The 13,265-nt window shown below is 42.3% G+C and overlaps 2 protein-coding genes across 4 annotated transcripts in view; both read left to right on the top strand.

Moving 5' to 3' along the window:
* The window catches only part of dgkd (diacylglycerol kinase delta), a gene marked incomplete at its 5' end in the record, with an annotated part of 48,445 nt that extends 44,072 nt beyond the window's left edge, over nt 1–4,373 (top strand). For all 3 annotated transcript variants that reach the window (XM_084065466.1, XM_084065464.1, XM_084065465.1), the window contains one exon: nt 343–4,373. The remainder of the gene's footprint in view (nt 1–342) is intronic.
* Nucleotides 3,450–13,004, top strand: LOC311050611 (coagulation factor IX; the record flags this gene model as incomplete). Its single annotated transcript, XM_084064697.1, has 12 exons — nt 3,450–3,513; nt 5,507–5,584; nt 6,997–7,172; nt 7,480–7,504; nt 7,860–7,973; nt 8,153–8,281; nt 8,580–8,657; nt 9,916–10,151; nt 10,903–11,017; nt 11,198–11,394; nt 12,246–12,371; nt 12,720–13,004. The coding sequence occupies 12 exons, from the start codon at nt 3,450–3,452 to the stop codon at nt 13,002–13,004; spliced, it is 1,623 nt and encodes a 540-aa protein (XP_083920823.1).
* Nucleotides 13,005–13,265: the final 261 nt, after the last annotated feature.

Raw genomic sequence — 13,265 nt, 5'->3', positions numbered from 1 at the left:
AAGCATAATGACAGAGACAATACCGTCCCGTGTTCTTGCTTGAGATCTAAAATGGATATTGAGGACTGTCACTGTTGTGCATTGACAGATAAAGAATGGCATGAGGAGGCTTCACGCCATTCTTATGTGACGAGAAATGTATATCCTCTGAAATAAACTGCATGAACATTTCTCAACATTGCGCTGCAACTTAGCATCCTATTGTGCCAGGCGGTTGTGTCTCATGTATACTCTACTCACTGTATAAGTAGTACTATGAATCATTTGATTATGATATTTTAACATTTCAGACATCTTTTATTTTGAGTTAATAGTTTTGTATATTATTTATTATTATTACAGCTCTCTGCAGTCTGCCTTCCTCTGCTGCTGCAGACAACCATGGTCACGATCTGACCAGTCTGACCTCACCTGTGACCTCCTGACCTCCCAAAGTCCACAGAGGCATCACAGCTCCCCCACCTCCAACCTGTGACTGTATTGCCATCAAGGTCAAGAAATCAACGATCACAAAAACAATGGGTTTTATTCACGCTTGTGTGTATGTTTGGTGACCTCAGAGTGTTGATACTGTTTTTCAGACCAAAAAACAACAACAGCAACAACAACAACACAGTGAGGAGAAGTAAACACTCTGTGTCCAGGAATCAAACTCTATGTATTAAAGGTGCTTGTCCCACATTACATCTGTTGAGATTGATAGTCAAACAGATTAGAACCACATCGACAGATCAGGGATGGTCCAATCAGATCCACTAGTGCCTTGAAATCCCGCCTACTGCCCAATCAGCATCTGGAGAGGGGGAGATACCAGAACCAAACCATTTATCTACCTATCAGAGAGAACAGAGACACGTACACAGAGTCCTGTAAGTGATTGGCTGTAAATGTGGAACAGTGTCCGCCATAGCATCACCATGGTGACATGGACTACTTTGTAAACATCAGCTAGCATAGAATCACTGGTTACTTAGCAACGGCCATGGAGCAAGACTGTGGCCCTACATGGCTGCCAGTAACAACTGTTATGGCCAAATGTTGTCTGTAGATATGTGTGACATTGTTGGAGAGAGCGTTATGTGTCCATGTTTTTTTGTACTTGGTCAACACCTTTTTTCAGTTGAAAATACGTAATTGTTGTCAAGCAACATGGTAATGTGACAAAGTATAGATTTAAGCATGATACTGCTCCCCGTACAAGCTCGCCAACCATGGAGGTTGTTTTCTATTCGGTTGAGAACCTTTTCAATATATCTACCCAGAATACACCAGTCACTCCCGCTTTTCATGGCAGGACACCACTTTAAACCAGTGCTGTTCCAGTCATGGATCATAGAGGGCTCAGTGACTATCCCTTCACTCCAACCAAACATTCCAAAGTATTTCACAAATGAAGTCCCTTCTATCTGCATAATGTTGTGGTCGTTTGTGAAATGAGCTGGCATTGTGTCTTAATTAGAACGTCACTTTAGATGTTAGATACTGTATGTATAGACCCGTGTTATTTCAGGATGTCGGAGGCTGTACATTATTATGGTCCAGATGCTTGTTGGTAGGGTTAGCTACCAGCCAAATGGCTTCTGCAGAGGGGAGTGAAATGGATGCTTACTCGCTTATGCTTATTTCTCTCCTTTCCTACTGACTGGATCAGGGAAATGGAGCACAGATGAAAAGGACTTGAAAGAGTTTTGTACTGAAATACATATTTATTTCTATTATTAGGATTGTAGTTTATGTGTTCAATGTGTGTCTTTGGAACCTGGAAGTGATTGCATAGGGTGATAGGTGGGCACTAGGGACATCTGGGCACCTCGATGTAAAATTGGCTATTTTGTCCAAAATGTTAACTTTTTTTTTTTTTTTTAATGGTAATGTAAAGTATACATGATGTAAACATGCACGGTGCATCATTATCAGACTTAATTTTATCCTTCAACTTCTTCGTTTATGCCCCAAAATGACTGGACATACAGGTTTTGTAGCAAATTGTACAGTTAAACATCCTTGCCAGCGATTCCGAGCATTTTCACTAACCTTTGAAAGATTATAGTTGTTATTATTTTTCTTCACAAAGATCCACCCGCCGATCGCTTTAAAAGACGTAGCGGGGTCCCGTAGAACCTGAGAAATGAAATCGTGACTCCACGATAATCTATTCCATAGTTGTGGGCAGTTGAATGTGGCTTGTTTTCGCCAAAAAGCAACAGAAACGGAGAAAAGGCTATTTTTCCAAATCGATAACAAGGAAGTGAACAGGCTGTTTTTTTAGATCACGTGATTTGCTGCTGCTTTGCTAAACTGAGAGTGAAATGGTGACTCCCAGGTTAGCGAACAGCGGCATCTAGACTAGTGGAAAACCACTGAAAACACAACTTGTCATACTCCTCAATGGCAGTGTGAGTCTCGGGCCAAGAGTGTACTCGTCAATCGCAGTCAATGAGTTAATTGTCGAATGTTTAAGCATGTTCTAATCATGTATACTTTACTATACTTAAAAACATTATCTAAATATTGCATTTTTTTACATTTTGGAAGAAATTGCCAATTTAGCACCGAGGTACCCACTCTTCCTTGGTGCCCACCTAGCCTGTTACCACTAAATAGACATGGGACAGCAGGACAAACCTCCAGATAACTGCTGACTCATTCCTCGTGTCTGAGGAAGGTTTGTATGACAATCAAATCACTTGATTCTATCAAACCAAACTGTCAGCCTCTTCTGTGTGTATTGGTTTCATTCTCTGCATGTCTGTCTACTTTGTCTAGCTAGTGTTTTCCTTCTAGTGTTGTTTCTTGTTTGTCAAAATTAAGTGTTAGTGTTGCCTGTTGTTTAATGAAGATGAAACCGCAGCATTGCTAGCCAGCTGGATCCCTGCCTTTACTGTGAACATTGTGCCGAAATAATGTTTTCTCTGTAACCTGTGAAAACAGGCGTGGTAACACAACTCCGCACAGATGTCTTCATCAAGGAAGGGTGTGTTGTGAGGGCTGCAGTCTGGGCTCTTGAAACGTTCATATTCAAGAACTGCCCCCTGTTCATACTTTGACTGTCAAGTTACACGTCGTCGTGGCTTTTGTTTTAGCTTGTGTGTGTCTTAGAGGTATATAGCAGTGTAGAACCTGCCAAGCAGCCAAACTAAAGCAAAACTATGCCTTAAATCTCCTACAGATCACGTATCAGCCAGTTAGACCTCTATTCACATGGTTGCAGAGCTGTTTTTCCATACTTCAAACAGAAGCTGCCTTCAGAAATGCACCCTCTTTTTGATACATACTAGAAATATGTTTTATTCTACTAAGTATATTCTGTCTTTTGTCTACATTTACTTTGTCCCCCTTTCTCCCAATTTAGTCATACCATTTCCCTGATTTTCCCACACACTTGGGTGTGTAATCTTGTCATTGCTGAAACCCTACTGGTTGGTATTTTTGGGTGGTTGGTCTTAAGGATGGTATTGAAACGACATGCGTCCTCCTCCCTGCCAGTGAGGAGCCTCACCGGTCCGGGAGGACGTAATACGGGGGAGAGGAACAGCATTATTCCTCATAGTTAAACATCCCTGTCGACAGGTGCCATTGACCAACCAGTAGGAACCACTGACTGGCTTCCCACCCAACCAGCAAACACAACCAGTTGTGTTAGTTGGAACGCCTGGCCAAGCCGGATGCACCACGGTGGGAAGGAATTTTACCCCTGCACCACCGAGTCCCCCGGACATTTCCGTGTTGAAGTTATTAATGTCCTGGGATCCAGGCTCATTTAGAACCCGTTGTCAGACTCCGCACCTGGGGACCCAGCACAAGTAGATCTGTGACCCAATCCAATCTCTTCACTGCCTGCTTCTCCAGTTCCACCCTGCCTGTGTGCGTCTATCTGGTGTTTGTTTGTCACTTGAAGGGCTGTGTAAAGTTTTGGTAAGGGTCCAAACATTTAATTATAAATCGCCTTTTACGTAGGAATAGCTGAATGTCTACACTGCCATCTAGGGGTGCATTTGAGCACTTTCTATGAACACATGAGGGATTTATTTATAGACATGGCTTAGGAGGTAGAGCTCCCCTGGGGCATTTGGAGTATCAAGTGCCTTGCTCGAAGCCACTTGGAGGGAACAACATCTGTCCTAGATCTCCACAGATCAGGAAAAAAACATAAGCCTTTTTGTTCCTTTGTCAGAAGTCATCAGTGAGGTGTTATCCAAAGGTTTAGCTGCCAGGCTGCACTGTGTATTTATTAGATAATTTATACATTAGAAGTGATATTGTATTGTTATACCTCTCTTATATGTACAGAAGCCCAATATGGGGCTGTAAATACATTGTCCTGTACACACAGACAGCAACACACTGTAATAAAGTTTATGTCTGGACTGTAACATCTGTTCACTGTCTTTCATATGTTAAAGCATCATTTTATGAAAAGTATTGTAAAAGTAAAAGATGATGTATTTTTTGGAAATGTTTGATGTCCTGTGCTACAGACCAAAAACCACAGACAACAGTCCAACTTACAACATGATACCTGGCTACTACATGTGTTATCACACATAATTTGATTGCCTTACAACTAAAACATAAGTAGCCTATTTCACTGAGGTCAAACCTTTGGAACAGTTTGTTATAATTGTGTGGGAGTACCAGATGGGCGGTATTCAGATTCAGATTTGACAGGTAAGTTTACAGGCTATAAGCAGGCTCTGACGTTGCACTCTGAATTGATCTAGGATCTGAAGCTTACTCTATGTTTTTACTGTTTTACTTACTGGATGTTACTCTGTTACTCTGCCACAGATTCTGTCAATATTGAATTAACAATCAATAGTTAAGTCCAACTTTATTTGTACAGCACATTTCCTCACCGTGCTTCAACAGGAATACTCAGAGCATAACAAATCTACATATGTTTCTGTTCAAATGAAGGAATACTGTTTAACGATTCAAATCTAGGTGGTCAGTGGGACTGCAATAGGGACCCATGAAGGAGAGGTCAGGGGTTGGAGTTCAGATTACAGTTAGACATCAAACCTCCATTTAAAATCGAGACATTCGGCGAACACAGGCTGACTGAACAGGTACATTATCTCTTTTAAGCTTATTTGTAAGTGTTACATATACCTATATTTATACATTTTAATTGACTGTTAACTACTACACACATCTACACCTGTTAATAGCTCTTTCACCATGTTAATTACCAGGCAGTCCAGGCGATGAGGGCCATACCAAATAGCTATATCTGTTGTAGCCTATACATAAATCTCCTGGTTTCTTGTTCTTTTTTCTTAAACCCTGTACGTTACTACCTGCTTACTCTTTTTTAGTGTTATTGGTTACTCCTAGCTGTATTAACTTTTTATGTATCTGTCCTGTGTTTAATAACTGCTGTACTGCCATGACAACTGAATTTACCCCGCCGGATCTCCGTCGATCTATCAATTGATCGGTCATTCGATCTATGATTAACGGTTCCATGTGGGACGCTGGTGCTGACGTTGAATGTGTTGTGTAGGGATGATGAGGATCAGAGCTGTTGTCCTGCTGCTGCCTGGTCTGCTGCTGTTTACCTCCACTGTGCTGGAATGTACAGGTCAGACACGCTGACTCAGACATATGCAAACATGCAACACGAGTAAATTATGAACACATTTTAGAACATAGGAGAAAGAACAACCATAGAAATATTACTTGTTTGTATATAAAAGTGTGTCCCTGTATTATGTATTGCAGTTTTCAGGGAACTGCTGCTGGTTTTCTATCTTACTTGGTAGGATCTGTTGGATCGTTGGAAACTAGTAGGCAGAAAGCTCCTTTACACACCTGACAGCGTTTAAATACAAATGTATTACATCATCGATGTTGGGTGTTTAATATTATTTTGAAAACAATTTAAAAAAGTGTAAATAGATCTACAAGCTCACAATGCATCGTGAGGCGTTCTGAGCTTGTAGATCTGCTATATTCACTACTTTTGTGGACAAAGTAGGGCATTCATTTACGAAAAAACATAAAAATGTGAAACTATGGTATACACATTCCTGTTTAATCCTAGTCCTGAAATCACTTGCCTTAGAATGTTACCCATCATGTTTTGTGTGTGACAGAATACTATGGCAATACACATACACACACACACACACACACACACACACACACACACACACACACACACACACAGACACACAGACACACAGACTGACTGACTGACTAATTCAGCCTGCATTATGAGTAATGAGGGGATGATATTGGCTTTGACCAGCTGCACAAAGCACTTCACAGTGACTGGCCTACAGTAGTATCCCTTGGTGGTCTAGTAACATACAGAATGGAGGGAGAGGTTGAATATTTCTGTGACGGTGTCTTGATCTTGTGCCTTGTATGCGTTTATTCTTTTGAAGGTTTTATATCCAACTGCAGTTGATATTTCCAGTGGGCCGGGTTCCTGTTTTACTTCTTTTTTTCCCCAAAGCCATGGCTGGTGTACTGTACATAGATAGAAGGCAAATTAATCTGCAATAGATGCAGACATCTCCCCCACACTACTTTAGAACATATGAGTCATCATGTGACGATTTTAAGACTGAATGTTCCTGATGCTGGAGCCGTGACTCAACTTTAGCCCGGTATTTGTTGTTTTGATGATGCTGTTGTGATGACTTTCCTGTTAATCCACAGCTTTTGATTTAGAAATGACCATACAGTTTTGTCAGAACAATGTCCTCAATGCACCATGCTCTAGATACTGATAGAAAAGCAGCAGTACTAGAGGTTCTGGAAGGATAGAAAAGCAGCAGTACTAGAGGTCCTGGAAGGATAGAAAACCAGCAGTACTAGAGGTCCTGGAAGGATAGAAAACCAGCAGTACTATAGGTCCTGGTAGGGTGAAAAAAAAGCAGCAGTAGGAGTCTGAGATGGATTTGGAACACTGGTATTTATCATAATTGCAGTATATAGTTTTGTTTTTAGTTCATATTACCCTACAAAGTACTTTCTCCTCCTCAGTTTTCCTTGATCAAATGTCAGCAGAGCAGCTCCTCTCCTCCTCCTCCTCCCAGAGAAAGCGCAGGGCTAACTACTTCCTGGAGGAAATGTTGCCTGGCAACCTGGAGAGGGAGTGTTATGAGGAGGCATGTTCCAAGGAGGAGGCACTAGAGATCTTCCAGAGCCAGGAGAAAACGGTAGGGGTGTAACAGTTAATCGAACTAATTGATTTAATCGATTATAAAAAAATAATCGATAATTTAATAAAATAATCGATTAATCAATTATCCCTATTTTGGGCATGTCGTCGGTCATGTCATAGGTGAACATAAAAAAATAGCCATTCTACAAGCTGAAAACACGTTGCGATGCGTTTTGAGCTTGTAGATCTGCTATTTCCACTATTTTTGCATGACACTGTGTAGTGCGACAAAGCATAACATAACGCTTAAGTAGTAAATTGATTCGTTGATATAAAATGTCATTTCTGTCCTTCCTGTCTAGCATGAGTTTTGGTACAGATATACAAGTAAGTAGCCTACTGTCACAGCAAGAACAATACAAGGTACCCAGCCCACATGTTATAGGACACGACATATAAATCATTGCATAGGTGTACAATATAGAAATACTGTTTTTCTACTACTACTACTACAACAACTAATATACAGTTAATACCACAAATACTGCTGCTGCTACTTGTAACAAGTACAACTACTGCACAAGTGCTGCTGCGGCTGCTACCACTATACCACTGTTCCTTACATTACTAACTGATGTAAGGAACTGCTATTATGGTCTGTGAGTGGTAATGTGGGATGTACAGTATGTCATCGGTAATGTGTGATGTGAATTGTGCGTGTGTTTTTTTGTCTGTGGTGTAGATTTGAACCCCTGCCTGTACAACCCATGTCTAAATGGAGGTTACTGTACTATAGAAAGAGACGCTTTCCTCTGTCTGTGTCCTCCGCAGTATGGCGGCAAGAACTGCGAAATGGGTAGGAACCTGTCTGTGTGCTACTTTGTGTGTCTGTCTGTCTGTCTGTCTATATCTATCTTTACTGTGTGTGTGTGTGTGTGTGTGTGTGTGTGTGTGTGTGTGTGTGTGTGTGTGTGTGTGTGTGTGTGTGTGTGTGTGTGTGTGTGTGTGTGTGTGTGTGTGTGTGTGTGTGTGTAGAGGTAGCAGAGTGTCACTACAAGAATGGACACTGTCTGCAGTACTGTACAGAGCAGACAGGGGGCAGGGGGAGAGGAGTTCAGTGTAGCTGTGCAGATGGATACCTGCTGGACCCTGATGGATACAGCTGTACTAAAACAAGTACCACTATTTTTTATTATATACTCTACTACCACGTATAAGATTACAACAGTATTACAACAACAACTGCTGCTACTACTACACTGCTATTGCCATTATGATACTGACAGTTGACTTTTATTGTCCACACGGAACAATAAAAGTCACTTCTATCTTACTACTGCTAAATACAACAATTACTACAGTACTACGACTTCTAGTGCTATAATACTAATACTACTACTGTTATTGATGCTAACAATATTCATCATGAAAAGAAAAACGTTTCCTCTCTGATTGGTTCTAGTGGAGTTTCCCTGTGGGAGGAAGCTGAACGAGGCCTTCTACCGTGGCAGGTCCCTGCTGGACCAATCAGAAACAGAAGGTTATTAAAGGTTTTATTTTCTATTTCAGTTTGATTTGGATTTGTTTTTAAAGCGGGTTTGGGAGTTTAGTTTAGGCTCAGTTTTGGTAAACTTGTATTAGTGTTAGTTTTTTAGCGGTGCCAACCGCTCTATACGTGGCTTTGACTCGGTGTCTGTGTGTGTGTCTGTGTGTCTGTCTGTGTGTCCGTGTGTCCGTGTGTATGAGCCTGGGATGAGCACGGCAAAGAAGCAACACATACAAACACACGCGCACACACACACACACACACACACACACACACACACACACACACACACACACACACACACACACACACACACACACACACACACACACACACACAGACTTGGAGATTGCCTATGCCATCTCTCCTCTCATTTGCCACACGTGCCACCGGTTATCAAAGAGGGGTCCAGGGACCCCCAGAGACTGTCTGTGTGTCCGTGTGTCCGTGTGTATGAGCCTGGGATGAGCACGGCAAAGAAGCAACACATACAAACACACGCACACACACACACACACACACACACACACACACACACACACACACACACACACGGACTTGGAGATTGCCTATGCCATCTTTCCTCTCATTTGCCACACGTGCCACCGGTTATCAAAGAGGGGTCCAGGGACCCCCAGAGACGTCCGCCCGTATGAGCACATGATGAGCACGGGATTTTAAACAGCTATAACTCCAGTTTGCAGCATGCCACCAAGTCCAAATTTGGTATGTGGACTTAGACCACCAATACGGGCCGAGCATGAATTGCTCAGGCCCCACCCCCTCTGTCTTCCCATTGGCTGGCCTTTAAACAGCCATAACTCAAGTTCGCAGCATGCTACGGAGTACAAATTTTGGACATGGACTAAAACCACCAATAGGGACAAACTGTCATTACTTAAGCCCCGCCCCCTCTGTCTGCCCATTGGCTGGGCTTTAAACAGCCATTATTCCAGTTTGCAGCATGCTACCAAGTACAAATTTGGTAAGTGGACTCAGACCACCAATAGGGACGAACTGAAATGAGTTAAGCCCCGCCCCAAAGGCACCGCTTCCTTCACACAGGGTGTGATTTTTTTATTGTTATATGGCTCAGTCAGGGGCAAGATTCAACAAGGTCAGAAAAATAGCAATAAATGCTCATCTACAAGCTCATAACGTGTCACATCGCAACATGTTGTGAGCTTGTACATCTGCTATTTTTGCTATCTTTGAAGACTAAAACTAAGGACATTTTTCTCTGTGATTTCAGTTAGTTTTAGTTATAATAGCCCTGTGCTGGACCAATCAGAAACCTCTACCAATGACACCATGGAGTCTGCCAACGTCAGCATGTCACTGATGGTGGACAACGCCACCATGTTGGACCCTAGTTACAACAACATCAGCTGGTTCAACACCACAGAAGAAGAGATGAACAACAGTATCAACAATAAAACTCGTATCATTGGAGGGTTACTGGAGAAACTAGGAGGGAGTCCCTGGCAGGTAAGGGAAATAAAGTTTGTTTTATTAAGTGTTTTGTTGTGTGTATGGTTATTGTTATCTCCGCAAGGAGATAACAATAAAATAAATCTTGCGATCAGTTGTGCGTGTGCGTATGCGTGTACGTTTGTCCGCAGCTAATCTCTCAAACTCCTACACCAGTCAAGTTCAGGTTGTATTAGAAAACATCATTGCCTTACAAAAACAAATCATCAAACATCAAAACACATCAAACATGCTCAGTGTACTGTATATGTCGTATGCATACTGCCAGCATGCCAAGGACTGACATGAGTGTCATTTTTGTGAATTCATAATCAATTCAAGTCAATTCACGATAAAGCACATTTAAAAACAACTCAACTTTGGCAAAAGGTCTGGCTGTGTGAGGTCATCTTGTGTCTACTCTGCATGGACCCTGGCGGAGTCCGGTCCGTGTATGCTATGTCTGCTCTGGACTAGGCCTTTACAACACTGTAACATCATGTTTATCCTAGGGATGACAACATGCCACTCGACTTTTGTTCACCCTAACGTACACATACACCCTTACATTCTGTCTGCACCGTAATGATATAATGACAGTCCTTTATTACATCCCTGCACCATTGCCCCCATACACGTACACAACCCCAAAACATTGTTGTGTGTATTGTTATATGATATAATGTGTGTGTGTGTGTGTGTGTGTGTGTGTGTGTGTGTGTGTGTGTGTGTGTGTGTGTGTGTGTGTGTGTGTGTGTGTGTGGTGTAGGTTCTAGTCCACAGGTCAGATGGTCATGGGTTCTGTGGAGGAACGTTGGTTTCTGATCGTTGGATCGTTTCAGCCGCTCACTGCTATGAGGAGACGCCGGACCATGTGACCATTGGTCAGAATGCATACGTGTGTGTGTGTGTGTGGGTGGTGTTCATGCCAGTTGTGAAGATAGATAGAAGAGTGGATTGATGGATGGATAGATAGATACTTTATTGTTCCTGAAGGAAATGCATGTTCTTCTGTCGCTCAGTTTGTCTGTATCTATCTGTCTAACCTCTCTGTTGTCTACCAGGAGACTATGATAAGCGTCGTCCTGACCCAGGAGAACAGGTGATAAAGGTGAAGAATGTGTTCGTTCATCCTCACTTCCACCAGTTTACCTTTGATGGTGACATCGCTCTGTTGTTCTTGAGTCACGCTGTTGTCCGCAGCACTACAGCGCTCCCTGCCTGTCTACCAAACAAAGAGCTAGCCAAATACCTCATCAAGGTAATGGAATAGTTATAATTATTAACTGTGAAGCACCTTTCATACCTAGAAATGTATAATTTCTACACTAACGTTTGAGTTATTGAGTTAACAAGACTATAGTGCTCACTAGAAGCCATGCTGCTCCTTATGCCGAATCGAACCAAAGTGAGTTGAACTCACATTGGCATCTTTTGAGCTCTTTGTTGTCACTAGTGGGTTTAAAATGACATTTTAAATTGTTCTTAGTGGCAGAAATGGGGAGGGAAGACATACTATTGTATATTCATTATCCACTGAAGGAGGAATCTAGAGGATTTGGGGTCACCAAAATCACTAGGGTTCATCCCCATTAGATTATTTGAATATAATGGTAAATGTGGGTTGTGCAGGGTAAAGTACCCACCCACCACCACTGTGCCTCCTTGGTCGGGCGCTCCACCAAACACAATTGGCTGTGCCGAAGGGTGGGACGCCTGTTCAACTGGAAGGGAGAGCGTGTTCCTCCGCGCATGTTACACCCTCACAGTGAAACTCCTAACTGTGAGGTGAAAAGAAGAATCTGGTGACTGGCAACTTGTTGCTATTGCTGCTATAGTAATATACACATGGTATCTGCATATATGCTACGTATGTTGATGTTGAGGCCTCCTTTTATCTTAGTTTGTTATCATCATTATTGTTTATGTTGTTGTGGCACAGTACTCTTACAGACCTCACATACTTGCATTTCACTGCTTTTACCTGTATGAGTAGTGATGACAAATAATTCTTGACTCCATGTGTATCAGAGGAGTCATGTAGTTGTCTACAGTATGTCTACACACTCCTTTCTCTGTCTGTCTGTCTGTCTGTCTAACCTGTGTGTATAGGACGAGACCGTTGGAATAGTAACAGGTTGGGGTGCAATGCACTACCTTGGTCGCTCATCTCGTTTCCTTAGGAAGGTGGCACTCCCAGTGGTCAGTCAGAAGAGCTGCATCCAGTCCACAGAACAGGTCAGTTAACCCAACTAAATGCTCTTGTCTTTACTCGCTTTTATCCTTTATGAACCACATTAACCCTGGAGTCCCTATTTAGGGCATGTCATTAAAGGGGGACATCTTAAAAAATTGAAACGAATTTGAAATTTATCCCAAAATTGCAGATCTACAAGCTCTCAATGTCACGGTGCAACAGGCTTGGTCTGCTATTTTTTAAAACATCAGTAATTGACATTTTTCCGATTTCTTGGAAAACTGGGGCTTTGGCAAATTTGACTTAACATTGAAAATTTAACAACAATTGATCATTTTCATAATTATTCCTTGTTTTTTTTTTTTTTACATTTATGTGTTGTCCTGCAGGTGATAACAGACAACATGTTCTGTGCCGGCTACCTGGAGACCGCTAGGGATGCGTGCAGCGGGGACAGTGGGGGGCCGTTCGTAGTTCACTACAGAGGAACGTGGTTCCTCACTGGTGTGGTGAGCTGGGGGGAGAAGTGTGCCGCTAAGGGCAAGTATGGCGTCTACACCCGGCTCGGAAACTACCTGGGTTGGATCCAAGACACCATGGAGAGAGAGGAGGAGAGAGAGAGACTGGAGGAGGAGGAAGCGAAACAGACAGGACAGACGACCGACAGTAGCTGAAGAGACATGGACAGGTTGTGGACAGACAGAATATGGGGACATATTCATTCATTGTATTCATCAAGTTTATCGTAGAAGAGCATTCAGGACTATATACACTGCATGGGATCAGTTCCTGTGCCATTCAGGACCTTCTCTCTCTCTGAGAGTGCTGATGTGTTTTACTCTGTTAAACTCTGCTGCAACTGACTTCCATCTATCTATGTGTGGTCAAAAGACAGAAAATTAATTATTTCATCTCAGAAAATGTTTATTTGAGTT

This window comes from Gymnoscopelus microlampas (genome assembly GCF_963454915.1).
Source record: "Gymnoscopelus microlampas genome assembly, chromosome: 8".
Lineage (NCBI taxonomy): Eukaryota > Metazoa > Chordata > Actinopteri > Myctophiformes > Myctophidae > Gymnoscopelus > Gymnoscopelus microlampas.
The sequence above is the reverse complement of the archived record's forward strand: the minus strand, read 5'-3'. Positions and strand labels throughout refer to the sequence as shown.